The sequence below is a fragment of the Eretmochelys imbricata genome, chromosome 11, assembly GCF_965152235.1.
Source record: "Eretmochelys imbricata isolate rEreImb1 chromosome 11, rEreImb1.hap1, whole genome shotgun sequence".
Taxonomy (NCBI): Eukaryota; Metazoa; Chordata; order Testudines; family Cheloniidae; genus Eretmochelys; species Eretmochelys imbricata.
This window is the reverse complement of record NC_135582.1, coordinates 32,709,630-32,734,064: the sequence shown is the minus strand read 5'-3', so window position 1 is coordinate 32,734,064 and position 24,435 is coordinate 32,709,630. Positions and strand designations below refer to the sequence as shown.

General features: G+C 38.4%; 1 protein-coding gene across 2 annotated transcripts in view; it reads left to right on the top strand.

Moving 5' to 3' along the window:
* Positions 1 to 24,435, top strand: part of BAZ2B (bromodomain adjacent to zinc finger domain 2B) — a 255,923-nt gene that overhangs the window by 195,101 nt on the left and 36,387 nt on the right. For both annotated transcript variants that reach the window (XM_077829691.1, XM_077829690.1), the window contains 5 exons: positions 10,566 to 10,706; positions 11,639 to 11,893; positions 12,694 to 12,908; positions 15,812 to 15,886; positions 20,165 to 20,408. In XM_077829691.1, coding sequence (XP_077685817.1) covers positions 10,566 to 10,706; positions 11,639 to 11,893; positions 12,694 to 12,908; positions 15,812 to 15,886; positions 20,165 to 20,408 — 930 coding nt within the window. The remainder of the gene's footprint in view (positions 1 to 10,565; positions 10,707 to 11,638; positions 11,894 to 12,693; positions 12,909 to 15,811; positions 15,887 to 20,164; positions 20,409 to 24,435) is intronic.

Sequence of the window (24,435 nt, the reverse complement as noted above, 5' to 3'; positions counted from 1 at the left end):
GAACTGCTGGAAGTCACCTAATTTGCAGTGGACATGAGCAAGCACTCGAAGAAGAAAAAACAATTACCTTTCCGTAGCAGGTGTTGTTTGAGATGTGTTGCTTATGTCCATTCCACAATCTGCCCTCCTTCCCCACAGTAGGAGTTTCCAGCAAGAAGGAACTGAGGGTGGGGGGAGCTGGCGGCACCCCTTATACCATGCCATGCGGGTGCCACTCCAGAGGGCACCAGAGAGCTGCTCCACTACAGATACTACTGAGGGGAAAACTTCCAACACCGGTGCATGTGGCCGAGCACACACACCTAATGTAGAATGGACATGAGCAAAACATCTTGAAGAACACAAGTTATTGAAAGGTAACTGTCTTTTCCTGAAATTACCAGCTGTTTCTGGGCCAGATGATTCTCAGGAGACTGGGCATGTTGTGGAAGGAATTTGGTGTGGCTTTGCAGCCTAGCAAGTTCCCTGCGCTGGGTCACCTTCCCGTCTAGTGGCTCTCAGTGCACTCAGCCTTTGCTGCTTAAACTCCACATGTCAGCAGCAGCCCTCTGAAGGCTGGCTCTGCCTCTAGAGCTGTATTGGTTAGAGGTTCGGAAGAAAATCCTATCTCCTCTTCTTGCTTCCAGCTCTCTTCCCACTGGAGGATATAGATGCCATTCAAGAGATGACTGTGTGGACTGCTGGAGAGGGAGGTGGCAGAAACCCAGAGTCAGAATTTAGGCTGGGAGACAGGCCTAGGGAGCAGCCTTGGGGGTATGGTCACTATGAGTTTGTGCTACATGCAAGAATTGGCCATTATCCCTGGGAAGGGAGGTGCCCTAATAAGTGATTAGAGACGGAAGCTCAAGGGGCAGTTTGGACTGTCTGTCCAGTGATGGCAGTTCAGGTTCCTTCCTGAAGCATTGAATTTAATATACTCTCATGAACTGCCCCTTTCAGTGACACTGTGATTCTGTAATAAAAGTGTTGGACTGATCTGTGCATTGAACTGATTCCTCTGTGAATTCCTGCCTCCCCAAAAGCTGTAGATCAGGATGTGTGAAGCGGTGATCAGGGTGTCCATGCAAAGTTAATTTACAGAGGCTTCTCACCCACAGAATTGTTGAGGAGCTACTCCACACCCCTTCCACAACAGGTCAAAACTGCTGAAGACTGATCAGTCCAGTGCAGATCTAGCTAAGATAGAAATAAGAGACTGACTGCATCCCTTACGATATTTTTGCATAACAGTGGGTTGGATTTGGCCCAATTACTTAATTTAAAGATGGTGTGAATTGAACATCTGTATTAGGTTTCAAGATAACAGTGGGTATACGCTGTGTAGTTTAACTCTGTCAATTTGCCTATGTAATGGTAACTAGAATAGCCAAAACATGGCTGGCATGTAATTAGATTCACAATAGCCCGTGTTTCCTTTCTTTTGAAAATGGCTTCATGTACATTGTACATGTCTCATTAAAGCTCTAAATAATCACCGAGCTTGATCCAATGAATGAAACAAATTCCAAACAAGAACAGTTTCACAAGTGTATACAGGCTATGCCTTAAACTATTATCATTTATTCTGAAAGCAAATTTTACCTGGCAAATCAATCCATGAAAAAAGTCTAGTCTCGATTTGTTGTTTATTCTTAGAATTATTTCTATACTCACAATAAATGGTGTGAAGAGTAAAATAAAATGGAAGAATATACACACTGAAAAAAGAAAGCATCATGGCAAAGTATAAATCAGAGTTTTCTGCCATTTACCTTCTTGAGATCACGGCCTACAGTTCTACTTCAGCAAAATTACATAAACTTTAATGGGAATTTTGACTGAGAAAGAACTGTAGGATAGACCCTTTAACTCTGATCTTGCAAACAAATACACGAGCTCTTAACTTTACACGTGTGAGTAGTCCCAATAGTTTCCCAGACCTAAAGAGCTCCATGTAAGCTTGAAAGCTTGTCTATCTCACCAGTAGAAGTTCATCCAATAAAATATATTCCCTCATCCACTTTGTCTCTCTAGTCCCCTTTAAGTCTTTAGGGCTATTTTCATGTGTATAGTTAGTTGCATGCATGAGTGTTGGCAGGAGTGGGCTTTCATTTGATAGTTATCTGTGTTTAAAAAGCACACCACATTCAGTAACAAATTTCTCATTTGTATATTGATAGCTAGGTTTGAGAATATAAGTGTAAATCCAGAAGCATGGATGTTTCCAACAGCTGCACATAGAACACATACTAAAAGATGATACAGTATATGTTGATGAGGGAACATTTTTAAAAGAAAAAAATCAGGATATTTTACCTTGCATTTACACTAGTGCTAATGCTGCTTTATTCTGTTTTATGTATGCAGCAAAATATTTTTAAGTAGAGGGATATCAGAAAAATAGATTTCTTGATTAATGTTATCAGAATAGTAGAATACCCCTTCATAGAAACATATATAAAGGAGTAAATATTAAAATATCATTACATTACATACATTTCAAAGAGGTTCGTAACAAATGTACAGTATGTGGGTAGCAATCTTCACTCACACACTCTTTTAAACGGATTTTCCTGCCAAGCTGTAAACAGCAAACCTGTTTGAGAGAAATGCCTAAAAATAAATACATATCATGAACTCCTCTTTGAATTTCATGTCCTATCACTGACCAGAGAAAGCTTTTGATGGGGAAGTACAAGAAGATTATATGAGAAGTCTGGATTGTAGTAAATATAGTTAGCACCCTTCGTACCTTTTATAAGTTCTGCCTTCCCTGCATAAAATTGTTTGTTATCAAGCCAGATGATTAGCAGTTGATGAGGATGTTCTAGTTGTGTCCAAAAAGAAGTATCTTTATTATCTTTATCTTTATTTAAATCTTTATTTTCTGAAACATCTTTGGTATCTTGCTGTTGAGAAGGCCTGTTTGTCTGCTGTACTTGTCTGACATATTTGTGTTAAGCTTTCCTTTCTTTATCATCAGTCCTATACCTTTCTGTGATGCACGGGCTGCATAGAGTAGAGCTTTGGCTACTATAAAAACAAAAGGAAGGTGTCCTGGCTGCACTGGTTGAGCAATGTTAGATGTAGCACCACATACAGCTCTTCTTGGGTGCTCTTAAGTTGCATCCACATCCATGCTCCCTATGTGAAGCTCAAGACCACAACTATGTGTTCTTTCCTACAGACTATGCATATAGAATATGCATGTTAACTGCACTGGCCGAGGAGATGATCAGAGGATGAATTGTGACTTTGGAGAGTCACAATTTCCACCCTGCTCCCCCCCTTATTGGGGAAGCAGTAAATTACTTCACCTCTTCTTGTGGAGAAGCTTACTCCTCCTTGTGTTTTCTCTTTACCCTCTCCTCATTCCCTTGCTCTCAGCAAGGAGCATTGGGCAAAGTAGCCCTTGCTCTCCCCATCATAGTCCTGTAGGCCTTACCCCTTCTTGCATCCCTTTGTGGTCAAGTAAGGGCTCTGACAATCAAGCCGAAAGAAAATGTCGCTGTGTCTGTAATATAGATAAATAATATACTTCTGTCACTATCTCCCTCACCCTGATTATCTCTCTTCTACTTCTGCATTAAATTTTGCAGCTACAGTATTCCATGAACAAGTAGGTTTTTGCGTTTACACATTCTGTGCAATAAAAATCCATGGTCATGAAATTCCATAGAAAAGCAAAGCATAAAGTTATCCAAAATGGAGGGTGGATACTTCTATTTACACATATTTAACTAACAATCATTCTTTCTTTCACATATAAGTCATGCTATATCAAAGTATTTTTTTGTGTAATTATGAGAATTTTTATTTTTTAAATCCCTTCCCATTTCAGAAAAAAATTTATGAGCCTCCTGTAAGGGAATAAATCACTTATGTACGTAGCACTTGCAAGTAACATAAATAATTCTGGCCAGGAAAGAAATTGAAGAGAAAGAAATTGAAAAAAGTCATTAGAATTGACTTGAGATTGAACAACATTAAACAAAACTGCTTATGTTCAATAAGCTTTTTCAGGAGTACTCTATTCAGTTTATTCAACTTAGACTGCAATAATTAGAGATTTATTAGATAAAACACTTCAATCAACATTTGCAGCTCCAGTGGTTAAAATGTCAAATCATACCGTACCTTGTATTGCAACAGAGTGTAGACCGCAAAAATAAAAAGGAGTTAATAAAATTACATGCTGGAATAGCATAGATAATAAAACCAGAGGCAATGTACAGAATTATTGTTTAAACTTTTGTTAGGCCATGATGGACTAATTTACATCTCGTATTTCAGTCTGATACTATCTTCAGATTTAACCATGATGTTATCTTCTGAGAGCTTCAAGGGTAAAACATTGCAAACCTTGCCTTTTGTTTCTATAGCTTAATTTATTTACTTTTTTGTTAATATCTAACTGTAAAAATGTTAAAGCTCTTGGTAAACCAAGAAGTAGCAAAATAAATAATCAAATACAAATCACAGACAACTAAAAGATTTAAAGGTAAAAGGAATATCAAAACCATGACTAGTAGCAAGAGTAGGCTTCCGTTAAACACATTTCTATAGAATGTAAAAAGCAGCTTCGGCTAAATAAACTGTTTATAAATTTAAACAAAATTAATTCTAGCAGCTTAATTCTGTGTTTAACATCAAAATAATGCCTAACAATTGGAAAGTGTAAGGCTACCTAGCTGCTCTTCTGTATCGAAAAGTTGGATTACATTCTTTTCTAATAGTTTGTAAGCTACTGCAGTGTCCCATAAAATAACATTATTTTGTCATACCCACAATTTAGCTGAAAAAAAACACTAGTGATGTATTTTTAGCTTGATACAATTTTTTAAAAAAACAACTATTTATCTAAACCGGAAAAATCTCACTAAAAAATCTGGTGAAAAAATTCTATCCTGAAAGTAGAGTGGTCTCTGAAGTGGTGCCATTTGGGTTAACAATGAAAACTGCTGTGGAAGAAATTTAATTTTTATAATTTCTTGATTTTTTTTCTTAAAAGTTCTTGTTACTAGTGGTTGAAAAATGTTTTTTTGTTGTTTGCAAACATTAAGGAGCATATCAACACATTGAAACGTTTTTCTTAAAACTAAACATTGTAGTGTTCTTCTATTCTCAGTACTGTGAGGTCAGTACAGTAGCATCATGTGTTTCGACAAATGAGTTAGCAGAGGTATTAGTAGCTAATATGGGACAAAACTCTACATTCCATACTCATGCAAATCTCCCATTTTCCACAGAATTTAATGGAAGTTTTGACTGACTATGGAGTTCATGATTTGACCTAGCAGCGTCCTCTATTACCAGCATTAAAAAGCACAAGAAAATCAGAGGGTGTAAAACACAGGGTGTAGTATCAAATAGATTAAATTTAGTCAGGATTCTCCTGAGTTCCTCCATTTTAGCAATTAAATTTCAAACAATAGCACACACAAACTTGTAATCATTTTATCTATCATATCAAACTATCATAATTGTACCAGAGGTTTTTTCCCTATAATTCCTCAGGGATCAGTAAACAACAAAAGTTTGTTAAACATGCATTTATTGCTAAAGGTCTCTGTCAGCAGTTTTGTAGACTTCACTATGATATGGGAGTACCTCAGGTTTCAGAAGTTGTCTAATAAGCAGTTTGAAAGTAGAATGGAATTCACAGCACTCTAGTGATTCTAATAGTGATGCACACATTGCATCAATGAGGATTTATACCATAAATATATGCTTAGTGAAAATACCATGTGGAATTGTCAGTTTTTCTTAACTAAACCAACCTTTCTGTTTGAAATGTCCCATATGTAAGCTGACCATTTAAAACTGGACAGTTACCTATAACTATAGGTGTAGCAGCCAAGAATATCTGATTAATTTGATGTTTGTGCAAGTAAAGATACAAAGGGATAAAGATCATGGAGGTGATTTTTCTGTAGCAACAGGGAATGAATAATGTATATAATTTAATACGGCTGTTTTATACAGGCACATCTTTCTGTATCCTTTAGATAGGGTAAAATTTTAATTGAAACCAAATAAACTGTTGCTGCAAAAAACCCATTGATTCCATATTTTGTACATATCATTGTCCCTAAAATCACTCTGAATAATACATTATAAATCTAAAATATTACTAAAAGAATGAACATTTATTACTACCTAGTAAATAGAAATGCTTACACTGAAATATTACTTTAGATTTTTTATAACATTAATTGTTATAGACAAACTTGCATTTTCGTCTTATGCCTAATGCAACAACATTTGCAGTTTTTGTTTTTATATCTGCCTCCTATGACCTCTGTTTTATTAATCTCATTTTTATTCTCCATGTAACCCACAGCATTCCCTTATATATTAAATTTTATTTATGCCTTTTAAATTTGAGTACAAGTTGCTGTCAGAAGAAACATATTCTCACTTTTAATTATGCCGAGAACAAAAATGTAAAGGACCCAAAAGAATCATAAAATGCAAATCCATTTCAGTGGATTATATGGCAAATGCTTCAATACAGAGGCTTAACAGTCCCATATGTTATAAAGTTTTGTAACAATTGGTCAAAGCCACCTTACATTCTTCTGTCCTAAATTTATTTTTTCACAGTATTGTTGGCCTAAAATCAATTATTATAGCCTGTATTCTTAAATCCTAGCCTTCTGAAAAAAGGTATTAACCTGTTTCTACAAACTGTCCTTTTCAAGTGACTAATGTGAAAAATTTGTATTTAGATTTTCTGTCCAAATATTTCCAAGTGAACTTAATAATACTTTGAACTTAATAATACTTTAACATTTTATATAATGAGATTCATCTTCAAAGCACTTTGCAGACATTAACTGATTAAACCTCAGAATACCCTGTGAGGTGTCAGTACAGTTAGCATTATTAACTAATATGGAAAGGTTAAATAAGAGGGGGTTGCTGTCTGATCCAGGATTAGAGCTGTGGTGGTCAGACCAAAGGACCATGCCTTTCTCCCAAAATACCTCTAAGAATAAGACTAAATATCTTAACTCAAAGCTGTACTTAATGCAAATGTTGGAAAACGTCAGGGAATTTTTTTCTGTGTTTTGTTTTTGTGTTTTTGTGATTCCATTCAAAGCAAGAGGGATTTATCTGTCCATTTAAATAGTGATTTTCATGCAAAATTATTTAAGTGTGCTGTTCTCTGAAATGTGACTTAATAAATGGGGTCATGGGTTCTATGTGTGTTTCAGTGGTTTCTGTGTCAAATTTGCTGCATTTACAAGAATTAAAAAAAAAAGCTATTCTATCTGCAAGCCCTGCAGATTCAGCCTAAGAACTGAGGGTTGAGCTGTGTTCTTTCAATTGTATGCATTATCACCAATAATAAAGATTCTCCATGTGAAACTCACTTAAGTATTATGATGGAGGAGGAGCAGTAGAAGAAATTCGCTCACTCTCTTACAGTTATATTTAGTTCCGTGCTAACGTTACTAACAAAAGTAAAGGGTAGTAAATGTTTATTTTAGTAGGTAAAATAAACTGACTACTCTCAATACACCCAGGGAGCAGATCTCTTGAGTAACAATGTACCATTTTTATAACATTGCCTTTTTGATCATAACTGTACAGAAAGTTATCATAAACATTGTAAGGAGAGTGATCACTTTAGATAAGCTATTACCAGCAGGAGAGTGGGGTGGGGGGAGAGAAAACCTTTGAAGTGATAAACACCCATTTTTTCATGGTCTGTGTGTATAAAAAATCCTCACTGCATTTTCCACTTTATGCATCCGATGAAGTGAGCTGTAGCTCACGAAAGCTTGTGCTCAGATAAATTGGTTAGTCTCTAAGGTGCCACAAGTACTCCTTTTCTTTTTGCGAATACAGACTAACACGGCTGCTACTCTGAAACCTGTACAGAAAGTGTTACTTAAAATAAATCTACTTCCCCTTCCCATAACTGTCCATAGCATTTTGCTAATTGTCAAAAATATGTAAATAATAATGGTCAAGGTAGAGGATATTTTCTAAGAAATACCAACGAGTTTGGGCGTATTGGAGGCCCAAGATGCAGCAGAGTAGCATTTAACCAAACCAGTCATTAATTCCCAGATATGCTTCGCTCTGAGAGCATTTTAATTGCAGTAAGGGCATGGATTTTTGTATACAGCTTTAATGTATTTTGGCTTTCTAGAGGCTGACCCGTGTTCTGGTGAATGGAACAAAGCATAAGTAAAAGTGGTGTGTCCTGTGAAGAGTCACAGGGCTGAGGGATGGAATCTTCAACTGGTCAGGGTGTTGGCATGGCCAGGCTGCAGCACCTAATACAGGATATGTAGGGAATTCTGGATGTGGCTACTTTGTCTCTCCAGGTGACATTATGAGCCAGTAGATGCTCCCTGTGCCCTGGGTTTACCACATTCCACATGTACACACATCACATTAGAGGTCGTCATCGAGCTCTGCTCTTTGCTGCTTTGTCCCCCACACAAAGAAAATGTATGTCTTTTTTTCCACTGTTCGGATGTTATATAAATAGCATTCCAGGATTGTATGCCCTATACAGTACCCAGATTATTTGAATCACTTCTCAGTAGTCCAGTCAGTGATCCTAGGACTGAAGACAGACAATTTGGAGGCTACTCCATGCAGCTCTGTGAATAGACCTCAGTCCAGCCCTTCAGCATGTCTCTTATTGCAATCCTAGGTCTTCCTTTCATCAAAAGACAGTTATGCAAAATTCTGAAGTTATTTTATAATGCAGACAAAGGAGGTTATGCTAAAACCACCAAATTATTTTGACTCCTGGGAAGAGTTCTGCCCCTGGTGTGAACCAATTTAGTTCCATTGTCTGGCCCTTGGTCACTACAGGTGAAAGGCTGATGCTATACGCACTGTGCTATCTTAATCCTCATGGCATTAGGTTCTTGAGGATTTATAGACTTGCCCTTGTATGATGCAGAAGAGTTGATTTTGATGTTAGAGAATGATTGCAAAGTCCATGTAAATTTTTTTCATTATTTTAAATCCCATATTTGTTGTGTAGAGGTATGGAATAAATCATGCAGACAAAACATGCATTACCAAGAGCAGCAAAATATTCATTGTTTGTGTGGGTGAGTGTGGGCTGGCAGGGACGAAGGTTACCACTTTGCCTGGGGGAGAAGAACCCTTAGAGCCAGTCCTGAATCTAAGAGAGCTCCAATTCAGCATCAGTCATACCAGATGCCTGATTAGATGTAGTTAATATAATAAAAGGTGACATAATGCAGAAAGTGTTTGAGGAGCAAGAGAGACAAAGATAGCTGACCATTTAGTTGGCTGTCGCTATGTTTATGCGTATAGAATAACGTATGGCTGAATGTGCAGTGGTGAGATTTTTGCATGCTTCACTGCTTAGTGATGCAAGCCCAAAAGCTGTGTGCATCGAACACACAAAAATAATCTTATAGCAGTAAAGTTGCACACACTAACTTATTCTCTTTATAAAATGTATACATTGTGTGATTTAAAAAAAAAAAGTAAAGTCAGTGGTTTAAAATGTGTTCCATAGACATATACATTCATATTTATTTTTATATTAACTGCTTTTACTATAACTATCCAGACTTCCACATGGGATAGATCTGCATGGAATAAGTGTCCTCACTTTCTACATGCAGCCCATCACCATTCCGTCTACACTTTTTTGAATGGCTATAAATGGCAGACATAGCTGAGCTTGACTGGTGGTAGGATTTTCCTAAATTCTCCAAAGGCAAGATACCTGGGGAAAGCACCTTGGGGTAAATTGTGTGTAAGGGAATGGCTACCTATGCCATCAACAGTGTTAGGACAGCACTATTTTGGGTAGCAGGCAACAATAAGTGGGTTCAATTGTCATTGCCCTTCTGACGCAGTACGCACATTTTGCTGTGTGATTTGGACAGTAAAAAACTACAGGTGAACCATGATGTTTCTGTTTTAAAAAAGGACTGTTACTGAGTGGCCGCACAGTGTTAGATTTATATCTTGTCAAACAGTTTTCCCTGCTGTGGGGTTGTTGGCAACTATACATCTTCAGGGAAGATTTAATAATGGCATGGTGTTCTGGACTGCTGCAGTCTGCAGTGACCCTTCTTTGCAGATGTGTGTTAGTATATATACGCTTATCCTTCTGACTTGATAACCTCACATTTGGAGCAGTTGCCTATCAGTCATTAGAACGCAGAAGAATCTTTTGCTCCTGAAGAATTGTTTTTCTGATGTGCTGAGGCAGAATGACTCCACTTTGGCTAAGCCATCCCCACTTTTTCGGAAAGGGTGCACTGATGTCTACTTTAGAGACCAATTTGGAGTATGGCCATCTCTATTAAATGTCCATTGCTGGCACATGGAAAGCAATATAAGAAATTATTTCTGTCACAGATCTCGGAACTGCTCACGCACAGGATGATTTAACTCTGTTTACAGTGCTGGGGATGGCAGTTTCTCCCCATGCCTTCTTTTAATTCAAATGCTTTAATTGCTGTGGTGATTATTAAGATTATATAACTAGTACTTTTCAAATTCTTAAATTGTTCCATTGTAAGTATAATGCATGGGTTTAATTTTCTTTCCTTTCTGTTCTATTTAAGGAGAAAGAGCGGTTAAAGCAAGAGAAACGCGATGAAAAAAGATTAAATAAAGAGCGTAAACTGGAACAGCGAAGATTGGAATTAGAAATGGCTAAGGAGCTAAAGAAGCCTAATGAAGATATGTGCTTAGCAGACCAGAAGGTAATCATAATAATGTAAATTTACTTTTTATTTTCTTGCCCCTTTTTAATCCTGTTTCTCTCTTCTCTGTCTCTTACCATTGTGTCAATAATTAATTTTTCTTACTGCAGCTGCCCCTAAAAACATTCTAATTTTGCCTTAGATAACTGTATTTGCAGTATTATCTATATATTTAATGTAAGCATTAACTAAAGGATACTACAAATACAGAGGCAATATTGTTTTAGTTATCTAATGAAATTACTTTTGAGGCTGACCTACTTTTGAGGCTGCCAAAAATTCACATGCTTTCCTACTTTAAAATATTAAAATAACCATCACAATTATTACTGTAAAAGAATTGTAGTCTCTCTCACTACGTGAACCCAAGCTGGAGCCTTCTCCGTAGGCGTAGCCTCTCCTGGGACTCCTTTCCCCAATGTAATCCTTCTCCTGAGCTTGAGTGTTCCCTCAGGACCTGTCTGACTCAGTTCCCAGTTCTGTCTACCGGAGAGCTACTTTGGAGACACAAGGTGGGTAAGGTAATACCTTTTGTTGGACCAACTTCTGTTGGTAAGAGAGAGATGCTTTCGAGTTTACGCCAACAGGAGTTGGTCCAACAAAAGATATTACCTCACCAACCTTCTCTCTCTAATATCATGGGAATGACACAGTGACAACACTGCGTACTTTCTCATTTTATAAGATTTATAAGATTCACACACACACACATTTATAGTGCTTTATAGTTCAGAGTAGAGTCTGAGTGTCACATCTACCCCAACGTGTCAGTAGTAAATAACCTGTTGCCCCCTACAACTATGAAAATAGTGGAATTATTTCACCTTTCAGACACCAACCTTTTGTAGCTTATTATTAACATCAAGTCTTGTAAGTTATAGTGATCTTGGAAGATCCTACTGAATCTCATTGTTTTTCTCTTTGATTTTCAGCCTTTGCCAGAGTTGCCTCGCATTCCAGGACTTGTTCTCTCTGGAAGCACATTTTCAGACTGTCTCATGGTGGTGCAGTTCTTGCGCAACTTTGGTAAAGTTCTCGGCTTTGATGTGAATATGGATGTCCCTAATCTAAGTGTTCTTCAAGAGGGCTTGTTAAACATAGGGGACAGCATGGGAGAAGTACAAGACTTACTTGTAAGGCTCCTCTCAGCTGCTGTTTGTGATCCAGGACTAATCACAGGATACAAGGTAAAAAAGCAAAAGTCCGAAACACCTTACAGTGGTAAACAAATAATATTAGTAATTAAAGTAGTAATAGTAACCATTAAAATCGCACACTTTTCCTTGATAGTCTCTCTTCCTTGGACTCCAATAACTATTTTTTCCTAGTGCTTCTCCTGTCTTGCTGACCACTCTTTCTGTTGTACCTTCAGTGACTTCTTCCTCCTCACTCTCACCCTTTGTCAGTTTTTTCCAGAGATCTGTCTTTGATCCGTACATTCCCCCTCTTCCCCATACACACCTTCCCCCATGACCTACCATCACCTCTATAGATACATCTTTGATTCCTCCTGTTCCTTCTACCCTCACCTCCAGGTTCTCAGCAAATCTTATAGCTGTTTCCTTCAAAATCTGCTCCTTCCCCTCTAACCCCATTGTCAAAATGCTGATTGACACCATGATTCTCTCTACCTTTCTTTTTTTTTTTTTTTTTTTGTCTTGGACTAATGTAACCTTTTATTGAAGCCCTTTCTAAACATTCTGAATTGTGCTAACCACTATCTATAATTCTCTGACAAATACCATTTTGCATGTTGGTCTGCTTTTGCTTAACCTATTTAGTGTACATTAGTGTTATTTCAGTTTTTTGAAATATACAATGGATGCAGGCATTTTGTTGCACTGTGCTGTCTCAACTCAACTTTAAGTTTGGGGTTGGATGCCCTAAATAAATTTTAAAAAGTATTATTTTTAACCATATTGTATTATTGGGTCTGTTATAGTATTTTATTGTTCTTATGTAATTCACTGAAAAACTTATTTTTTAGGCCAAAACTACTCTTGGGGAACATTTGTTAAATGTTGGTGTCAACCGTGACAATGTTTCTGAGATTCTGCAGATTTTTATGGAAGCTCACTCTGGGCAAACTGAGCTTACCGAAAGTCTAAAGACCAAAGCTTTCCAGGCACATACTCCAGCTCAGAAAGCATCGGTACTTGCTTTCCTTATTAATGAGTTAGCATGCAGCAAAAGTGTAGTGAGGTAAGATTTTCTAAACCTTTATCCATGCTGTACAAATATACCATGTAATGCATAATGTGTATATCATATTTTGTTATTGTAGAGTTCTGTTAGCCCCTGCTGCAGCAAAGGGTGAGAGCTGATTTCTGTTATAACTCCCTATTTTCATATATTCAAAACTTTTCTAAAGAATTACCTTGGGAAATTTGAAATTTTCCATACTTGGTTTATGCCCAGAGGGAATGTTCTTTTCAAGACTTTGAGCAAAATCTTTGAGTTATGGGAGATTTTAAAGAAATGTCCCCAGCTCCTTTTGGAAATAACTCAAAAAAGGTTGAACAGCTAACCTTTATGCAGCACCCTGTTTTTTAATCCAAATACTTGCCTATCCCTTCCTTTGTGTACCAGTTGGATTAATAAGATCATCAGCGGAGGTGGTATGGCTGCTTACCACAATAATAATTCAGAATAAGGCTGTTCGTAGGATTTCTTTGTTGCAGAAATTGGAAGGTGTGTAGTGAATGAGGCAGGGGGTTGCAGGAAGAGGAAAGATGGTCCCAGGATTAAGGAAGTTGAATGCTGCCCTGGAGAAGTGTAATATATTCCTGCTTCTGCCACAGTGTTCATATGTGATGCTGGGCAAGTCACTTAAATCAAAATGTTCACAAATGGCCAGTAATTGTATGGTGTTCTTCGAATGCCAGTCTGTGTACATATTCCACAATGGGAAGGGCACTCACCAATTTGCACACATCAGAGAATTTTCTAGTCCGCAATCCCCACTGGGGGGAGAGAAGGGACCGTTCCAACTGCCTCAATACAAGACTAATGCAGTGCCATCTTTGTGGAGGTGGAAGGTGTCTCTATCACAGTTAGGTCCGTTTGGCACCAGTACTCAGAGAATTTTTTCTAAGGGCTTGTCTACACTAACACTTACTTCAGTATAACTTATGTTGCTCAGGGATGTGAATAATCCACACACCTTAGCGGTGTAAGTTACACCTCCTCCTGTTGGCTTACAGTGTCTTCACCACACCCGCTGCAGTGGTGCAGCTACATCGGTGCAGCTGTGTTCTGTAGCACTTCTAATGTAGACTAGCCCTAAGTTTTGAGGCACCCTCAGCATCCGACAGCCTGGTCGTTTTTATCCTGCCTTGAAGCCAGATCAAGGGAGGGCCACCCTTGCCTCTTCGCTTTTCAAGGCTTGCAGTCCAAATCTGACCTATCTGTATGGCTTCTAGATGAGGAGGCTTCATATGGTTTTGAAGCTTATGCTGCGACTGATTTCAACTACAATCAGTTGCCCTTGAGCTTAGATGCCTGGAATCTGGGCTTGGAGTCCCCACCTAGTTGCCTGCTCCATGAGAAGAGCCCTTAGGAGTGGTTCCCTCAACTGCTGGGTCCACTTGGAGAAGGACCTGCAGAATTCACAACACTCCTGGGTGTGCCCCTGACTGAGGCAAAACAGACACCTTTTGTATCTGTCATCCACAGACATAACTGCTTTGCAGGATGGGCAGTTTTTAAGCCTGGGGACTTGCCATGTTGGCTGGTACTGCCAGCAAACATAGGGAAAGGTGCCTTTGTCTATGGCATGTGCCTGCATCTATCTGACCACATTCTCAACACCAATGTGGAGGTAAATCTGAAGAGAGTTGCTCTGACATGCACTGCAGGTGGTAGAGAAAGAACTGAGACTTGGTGGCTCTGCCCTTTATATCCTTTCGGAATGCACAAGGAAGATCTGTGTTGCAGTTTGTACACCCAGAGACTAGCCTACAGGGAGGCATACTGCCTAGGTCTATCAATTGTGGAATATCTATATGGACTAGCACTCAAAGAAGAAAAAGAGGTTACTTACCTTTTACAGTAACTAATGTTCTTTGAGACCGGTGTAGTCTGTATACATATTCCACTACCCACCTGCCATGTCTGCTACTTCAAAGTCCTGAAGTCACAGGCTCTCTCAATAGTGAAGGAACTGAGGTAGGGTGAGGTGGCTTCTCCCTTTATACCGTCACAAAATGATGCATGTGCTGCCTCAATGGGAACTGCTAACTAGAAAATTCTCCAGCACGTGCACACTGGACATGCACTTGCCAACTGTGGAATATGTATATGTGGACTACACATCACAAAGAACATCAGTTGCTAAAAGAGGGTTACTTACCTTTATACCTAATTTTCTGGGTGTCCAACATGAGACACCTAGAGCCAGATTTCAAGGTGCTGATTGCTCACGACTTCAACTAAAAGCGATTGGAGCTGTGCTTTCAACGTATAATGCTCTATAAAAATGCTAATTATTGTGGAAAATTAGAGCCTAGGTTTCTCAGGTTGGGTATCCAAAGTTAGTGGACACTTTTGACAACTGGGGCCTTAATGTCTCTGTGTTTGTGTCCCATCTGTAAAATGGGGATAATACCACCTCTTCTCTGAAGACTGTTTCAAAGATAAATCCATTAATATTTGTGAAGCACTTAGACACCATGGTTAGAGCACCATAGAAATGCCCAGAGGACATTAATAATTTTGTGTTTGGTCCTGGGTTTGAATAGTCTGTGGCAAATAAGGCCTGAGGCTACTGAGGATTATAAAAAGAAATACTGAATAACTACTCACTCTTATTTCTTTAAAACCAGCTCCTTCTCCCTACTCAAAAACAGCTGAAGAGATTTTGCTCAAAGTTTTTAAAAGAATAGCCACTGTGTGTGAAGTCCAAGTTACACTTGCAGCCTGAATTCTGATATTTCCTAACTTTTGAGTGCTTGCCTTTGCAATCTTCCTGTTCTTTTAATGAAGTGTTTTTGGATGTAATTTTTATATATATAATATATAGTGTGTGTATCTCAGACATATGCATGTTCTTGGTTGGTGATATTTCATAAACTAATTAAAACCTTTGGGTTTTTTGTGTTTGACAGTGAAATTGATAAAAACATTGATTATATGTCAAATTTAAGAAGAGATAAATGGATGGTTGAAGGCAAATTGCGGAAGTAAGTTATATTTCCTTAAATATTTCAGTGTATTTCTTTTGTGTTTGTTTAAATTTCTACTATCAAGATTTGTTCCAAAGACAAAAATCAGCTAAGTTGTGTTTTAAAAAAAACCCCAACAACAACAAAAACCAGTAACTGCAATACTTAATTAAGAAATGATATTAATTTAACTTGTCCCAAGGCCAGTATTTTACAATCGTTTAAAGATGCATGAGATTCAGTGGGTTACTATGCCTCAAAATTGGAAGAAAATCAAATCCATTTTGCATTCTTTGAAAGAAATAAGCCATTTTTTATTTGAAGGTTACTTTAGCTGTCAAATTGTTATTGATGTTAAGAGACTGATTGGACCTGCCACACTTCTCAATTTAAATATACTTATAAAGGGCCTGATTATTGTTACAATGGACACCCTTAAAAACTTGCCAGTTACTTTGATAACTAAATAATGCTACCTCACTATTTGCAGTACATCCTCAGTGTTCCTATGGTAAGTGTTGGGAATAATGCAGATACTGAGGTAATCTCATCTGTTTACCTCAGGCAACATTGGCAAATTTTCAAGGGTAATCACTTTATGTCCCCTATTCTCCCATCGTACAAAACAAAATTCCATACAGCAAGCATAATAGCTCCATTTACCAGGAGGCTAGAAGGCAAAGAAACTGTGAATCACATGGGATGTACATAGCCAGGCTCCACTCCCCTTCCCTTTTTCATCTTTGCCTCCTATCCAGGAAGCATTGAATCCTTTCTCTGTCCTTTGCTTCAGTTACTTTGTTTCTAATCCTGTTTTTCCCTTTTTTCCGTTTAATGTGTCTCAGAAGGAAGAAAGAAGTAAAGAAGAAGGACAAGAGGGAGATAGAGGAAAAAACCTGACCATTTAAAAAAAAAATTACAGGAAAAAAAATGTAGCTATGGACCTCCGCTAATACTGCCGGTTCCCAAACTACATAGGTGTAATGGCTTTATCTCTTGGGGCAAGCCCAATCATTCTCCCATCTCATCTGGATCTCAACAGGCCAGTCGTCTCCTGTGGGTATGTGGTCGAAACAGTGCTGCTGAAGCTCTGATTTAGCCAAGAAATCTTAGCCATCTTTATCTCCTCAGGGAGTCCTCATTCTTATCTCTCTCCCTCCATCAAACTGTCATTTAGATCAGTGGGCAAAGGGAGACGAAGAGCATGCGGCTGGCTGCAGAACCAATGAGTTCATGCTTCTGGGCAGAACACTGAAGTACCTCAGGCAGCGTCTCAATCAAATCCTTCAGATTTGCTGTTGCTGTGGGAGACCCACAGTAGATTAGTTTCCCTTCTCACAGAGAAGCCATCTCAGTTGTAAACCATAACCACAGATCAAGTGCATTGTTTGTTCTTTTTGGGACTCAGGGAAGGAATGAAGGCCAACATTTTCACAATTGACTAGTGATTTTATGTGTCTCTATTTTCAGGTGCCCAACTAGAAGCATGCCTTTTAGAGGGCATGTGCACTCAGTGCTTCTAAAAACCTTGAGGTATCTCAGGGTGGACATCTAGAATTTAAGGTCTGTTTGAAAAGTTAGACCATGGAGACCTATTCTTTTCCCTTGCCTGATTCCAGGAATGTTGTAAAAATCAGCTCAGATAGTATTTATGTCATTTTCTTAATATAGGTAGGTTGGTACCTAGCTGGCCCAGTATCTTTGGTTTGCAGCCCCAGTAGACCTTGCATTAGGTCCACGCTGAGGTCAGATTATGCAGGAGGTCATTCCCTTCAAACACCTCTTTCTGTATGTGCCTGGAAGTGAAGAGGATTAAAGGGACAGCTTTCTGAGACCAGGCTTTCTCCCCTGATTGGGCTAAGTGGTCAGACACAATCAGGAAACGTTCCACCTTTGTCACCTTCTGTCCTATTTGGAGCATTTTTGTTAAATTGTGCTCTCGGGAAGAGTTCTCATTGGTCACTTGCTCCTTACAACATAGTGACTGCATTTTACCAGAGTTCACCAGGGCCTTGGAGTGCAGAATGCTGCCTTTTGGTGTCTGTGGTGCCTTCTTTGATTCATTTCTCTACTTTTCATTTTCAGTGTTATGCAAACCTTGGTTTGTATCCTTAAGAGTTGTATCTGTTCATTTTCTTTCCACTGAAGTGGTCTTTTTACATGCCCTCTTCTCTTTTAGATGCATTTGAGAATTGCGTTCACTGGTTATTGAACTTCTTTATCTGCTGATGTTTCTGGACAAAGTTGTCCTTCAGATTATCTCTGGATTTTTATGCCTAAAGTTTTGAATTTTATGTTAGTCAGCCTATTCATTCACCTATGCTTTTGCCTGATATGTTAAGTCTTGTGCACAGAAAACTTTCCAGACTGGTGGTGAAGGCTGTAAAATTTTACTTCTCTTAGAAAAAGGATTAAATTTTCTAAAGTGCTTGAGTGACTTACGATGTTAAGTCCCATTTTCAAAAGCGACTTAGGCATTGATGTTTAGTGAGACTTAGGTGCCTTTTGAAAATGGGACTTAGGTACTTGTCATGTAAGTACTTTTGAAAATTTTACCCAAAGTGCATTAGAAAGTTTAAAAATCTGTTTCCATGAGCAAAAGAAGGGTCTAAGATCTTCTACATCTTCTAAATCTTCAAGTGGATTAAAGATATTTTTAAATATGTCCTACCAGGAGGTAGGTCATTTCTCACTGTCAGGGCATGGCTACACTAGAGAGCTTACAGCAATGCAGCTGCACCACTGTAAGTTCTCTAGTGTAGCCACTCTAAGCTGATGGGAGAGAGCTCTCCCATTGGCTTAACTATTCCAGCCCCCGCAAGTGGCAGTAGCTATGTCAGTGTGAGAAGCTCTTCAGACGACATAGCGCTGTCCATACTGGTGCTTATGTCAGTGTAACTTATTCACTACCCTATGCGACATAAGTTATGCCAACATAAGCTGTAGTGTAGACATAGCCTTAGCCTTCTAAAGGCACTATCGTCTCTTGAGCAGTGAGAACTGAGGCAATGATAATTGATCTACTCTGTGTCGGAATACTGCACAGTCCTCACTTCAGTTTTTGACCTTCATTACTGGCTAGATACATGAGCATTCTGGAGAGCTGTCATTTTTGTCAGTGTTCTCTCTCTAGGCTGCTGTTTGAGAAGCCACCTACTTTCACACTTCTCATTATAGCCACTTGCTGTATGGAATGTTGTTTCGTAGGATGGGAGAAATAGGGAAGTACGACAAGGAAAAATTACTTGCTGGTAATTGTGTTTGTCGTAATCCTTTCACTTTTCCCATCCTCCTTCCCTCCCCTCTTCTCTAACAAAATATTTGCCTTTTCTACATGCTTTTTTATATCTACTCTAGATCAGTTATATTTTTGACCTGCTCTTTAAATGACTATTTGAGCCTGGTTATATATATCTTCTATGATTCAGTGTGTTTGCCTGCTAGCTTCCTGGTAGGTAGAACTATAACATTTGCTCTATGGAATCTTTTTTTGTAGGATTTTGTAGAAGAGGAAGGTCTACAACAATCATAAATACTGGTATGTAAGTTTCTCATTTGTTTCTTAAAATTAACACATCTGTTAACCTCTTAGTTACTTTAGCTGGTTACGATTTCTTAGAGAGAGTGTTGTGTCCCGAATGTGAAAAGACCAGTCAAAGTGTAAAGACTAATAGAAACATTGTGTAAAATAGACTAAATACACCTAAAAAAGTTCTATTTTAAAAAAACACAGGATCAAGGGTCAAGTTTACTATCACCTTGCTAGTGCTAAGATTACTTCAGCAAAATGATGTTCTTTGTTTTACTATCATCAGTTTTCAGCTTTCCCAGATACACATGTTTAATAGTGACTTTTTTAAATGGGTGGGTAAAATGCAGATTTCAGCAGGTGCAGTGCAAAAGAAAAAGAGAAAAAATAATAAATTAATAGAGAAGGAAGATTGAAATGGGCTCTTCTCTCTAGCTGACAGGGCTGGCTATTTAAAATTCCTCTTGTCCTGCATGTCTTTTATACAGGCGTTCAGTGTTACTCTGTAGAAATTACCCTGAAGATAGGAAATCCAGTGCAGAACTGAATATATTTTTAAGGGTCAGAATTCTGTATGAAGTGTTCTACAATGTGAATTTCTTATGTCAGTCACTGGTAACAAACAGTGAGATAGCAGAAGGTTGTTGTAGGACAGAAGTAAATTTGAGTTTAAAATGAGTGGTGCACTTTGGAATGAAGTACAGAGTAGAGTATGTGTATGCTACAACTACAGTCAGTAATACCACTTGCATATCATGTGTTTAAAGGCTTAGAATCATTCATGCAAAGAAAACCGGCAAGAGAGATACTACAGTGGGTGGTGAAATAGGAGAAGAACAGCATTCATTGGGTACATCCACCCCAGGCCGCAAAAGGAGACGGAAGGGAGGAGACAGTGATTATGATGATGATGACGACGATGATAGTGATGATCAAGCAGATGAAGATGATGAGGATGAAGAGGACAAAGATGACAAAAAGGGAAAGAAGGCAGAAGTTTGTGAAGATGAGGTAGGGAATATTAATTTAACAAATAACTTGTTTTTTAAATGTGAAATAATGGAATTTTCTTTCCACTCCTTTATATGATAGATTTGAAGACAACATTTGTCAAAAATCTTATAAAAAGGAAAAAAATCATAAAGTGAGATTGTGTCAGATTTGTTTTTAATTGTTTGATATTTTAAGTTCTTTGATAGGCTATTCTTTTCTTTATTCTTTAGCCAGGTATCTTTGGTTTATTTTTTGTTTGCATGTTTTGGCTTAATCTTGATTTTCATTTCTCTGAGGACTGCCTTCCTACTATCTGATGTAGACTCTTCAAAGAGGAAAAGACTAAATCAGATCCAGGGAGCCAATTATTTTCTAGTAAATAAGCATGAAAGTAGCTTTCCAGAAAGTAGAGAAGGGGATGTGTTAATTATCAGGATAGCTTCAGTTTAGTCATTGGTACAGAGAGAAATTATAATAAATAATATCCACTATCAGAGGGGTAGCCGTGTTAGTCTGGATCTGTAAAAGTGGCAAAGAGTCCTGTGGCACCTTATAGACTAACAGACGTATTGTAGCATAAGCTTTCGTGGGTGAATACCCATTTCGTTGGATGTATGTAGTGGAAATTTCCAGAGGCATGTATAAATATGCAAGCAAGAATCAGGCTAGGGATAACAAGGGTTAGTTCAATCAGGGAGGATGAGGCCCTCTTCTAGCAGTTGAGGTGTGAACAGCAAGGGAAGGGAAACTGCTTTTGTAGTTGGCTAGCCATTCACAGTCTTTGTTTAATCCTGAGCTGATGGTGTCAAATTTGCAAATGAACTGAAGCTCAGCAGTTTCTCTTTGAAGTCTGGTCCTGAAGTTTTTTTGCTGCAGGATGGCTACCTTTAAGTCTGCTGTTGTGCGTCCAGGGAGGTTGACATGTTCCCCTACAGGTTTTTGTATATTGCCGTTCCTAATATCTGATTTGTGTCCATTTATCCTTGGGGGGGGTATAGCAGGGCTGCCAGCCGTGGACAAAGCAGGCAGTCAAACGACGTTATAGGGGAGCATCACATAATTTTAAACTAGCATGTTCTGTAATGAAGCAGGGACATAAGATAGAAACAAAGTTAAGCGAGATGATGTTAAGTGGGGAGTTACTATATGTGTCACCTCTAGTCTATTCTTCTTTGTTCTCATCTTTCTTTTCCCTATAACATCACTGTGCTTTTAATACCCCATAGTATTTCTATGGACAATGGCAGCGCTCACTCAAGAAATCCTACAGAAGTATATTCACATTTAACCTTAATTATCTTTCCTCCATCCTTTGGAAAACATAAAGCTATTAATACTAGAGCTCACCGTTTAACTGGTGGTGACAAATTCATTTAGCACCTCATGTGCTTAATTTAAAAGCAAAGGGCCGAATTAACTGGTCTCCCCTCTACAATGCCTGAGAATTGTGAGCGGGTAATTATAAATCACATTTGAAAGGGAAAACCACATACAGCACATTTCAGGAGAGCTGGTCTCTTTGTATTAATTTAGATATAAGGTGCCACAGGACTCTTTGCTGCTTTTAAATATCCACGATGAAACTGAGGTGTCAGGTGTGACTACAAGCTGAAAGAAGGGAAGGGTTGTTTGTGAGCTTCAGCTGAAACTGTGTGTGTGTGTTTAAAGTTACAGAATAATTGAATTTTGTTGGAGAATATGATCTTTGAGGCTTTACAACTTCTGCAGGTTGATGAGGGTGAGAGGAATGGTCTTTTGCAGTTCCACAGTACTTGATCACCTGCTCTCATATTTTAATACCCAACATCCTTATAAGTCAGAAGGCGGGTGTCAAGGTTCCTTCCCCACTCTGAACTTTTGGGTACAGATGTGGGGACCTGCATGAAAGACCCCCTAAGCTTATTCTTACCAGCTTAGGTTAAAAACTTCCTCAAGGTACAAACTTTGCCTTGTTCTTGAACCCTATGCTGCCACCACCAAGTGTGTTAAACAAAAAACAGGGAAAGAGCCCACTTGGAGACATCTTCCCCCCAAAATATCCCCCCAAGCCCTAAACCCCCTTTCCTGGGGAAGGCTTAATAAAAATCCTCACCAGTTTGCATAGGTGAATACAGACTCAAACCCTTGGATCTTAAGAATAATGAAAAAGCAATCAGGTTCTTAAAAGAAGTATTTTAATTAAAGAAAAAGTAAAATAACTTCTGTAAAATCAGGATGGTAAATACGTTACAGGGTAATTAAAAACATAGAGAATCCCTCTAGGCAAAACCATAAGTTACAAAAAGACACAAAAACAGGAATATACATTCCATTCAGCACAACCTATTTTACCAGCCATTTAACAAAAGGAAATCTAACGCATTTCTAGCTAGATTACTTACTAACTTAACAGAAGTTCTGAAGAGCATTCCTGATCTGTTCCCAGCAAAAGCATCACACAGACAGACAGACCCTTTCTCCCCACTCCTCCCCAGCCTTTGAAAGAATCTTGTCTCCTCATTGGTCATTTTGGTTAGGTGCCAGCGAGGTTATCCTAGCTTCTTAACCCTTTACAGGTGAAAGGGTTTTGCCTCTGGCCAGGAAGGATTTTATAGTTCTGTATACAGAAAGGTGGTTACCATTCCCTTTATATTTATGACAGCGGGTCATTACGAATATTTATTACCTTATTAAACTGAACTGTCTTTGTTATAGCAAACTGAGCTTTTTATAGAAATTCCACAGAATCTCAAGCAACATCACACAAGTCCAACAGTGTGGTCTGGTGGAAGAAGCCTGGGAAAGGAGCCAAAAAAATGCTAAATTTGAATCCTGCCTTTTGCTCTAGTTTGCTATATGGCCTCCAACAAGTCACATCACCTTTCTTTCTGTCATTTTACCAATCTGTAAAATAAGGTGGTTGTATTTCTTTACCTACAGTACCTCACAATTGTGTTGTGAGAATGACTGACTAATGTTTGTACAGTGCTTTATATGCAAACTAGTGGTTACACTCAAATCCATACAAATACCTTTGATTAAAAAGTAAACATCAGCTGCAGGAACTCTCCTTCTGGCCACCATTCTGGATTGTGTATGGAATTATAGTAATCCCTTCCTGCTGTCTTTCTGTCCTTGTGAATGAATATAGGAGATACTGCCAGAAAATCTTTGTGTGTGAATGGTCCCATAAGCAAAAAGAGTGAACCTTTAGAAATGCAATCCTCTTGGAAATACAAAGTATGGATAGCTTGCAAAAAAAGGACAGTAGACAATAATGTTTAAGCAGGAAGACCTACTTCATAAAGTCTTATCTGTGAAGACTGGAAGACTCCATGGACCTGTGTGTCTTCTTTAACTCACAGCCATATCAATCAGTCCTACAGACTTCTGATGTCATTAAATGCAAAAATGAAATTTGAGTTTTCCCTAAAACTATGTTAAATACCACAGTGACCAGGCTGGGTACCAGGAGTGGGGGACATTCAACAGAGAAATAACCTTTAACTAACCTTTTCTAATTATTTTTAACTGTGTGAAAAAGTCTTGGTGTTTTCTGGTTCACTTAAGATATCCCAGAATGTGATATCTGTGATAAATACAGAAAGTCCCATTGCAACCCATGTTATGTGTGATGTTTCACAATGCTGCGTTGGTGAGCCAAGAAGTACAAAAAGAATTTCACAAAAGGTTAGAATGATTTTTGTAAAGGTTAATTAAATCTTATCTCTGTGTGGAATGCCTCCCTTCCTCATACCACCGCATCATGGTTATTGTTGGAATTTAACACGCATTTCTGGGTTTCACTCCAGTTTCATTTTTGCTTTTCAGTTCACCTTTAAAGTATATGAGGTATAATTTCAGCTGTTCACACAAAAAATCACATAGGGGAGGCTACTATCTTCTGCTTCAGGGTGAGGGGTAATTGAGACTTCCCAGGAATGTTATAGAACTCTCTTGGAACCGTACTATAGTTCACCCAGAGCTCACTGAATTGAATTAAAATTCTTATGGAAGTGATCCTTATTTCTGGTTGTAATTTCATCAAGCAGAATTTAAAGCTTAC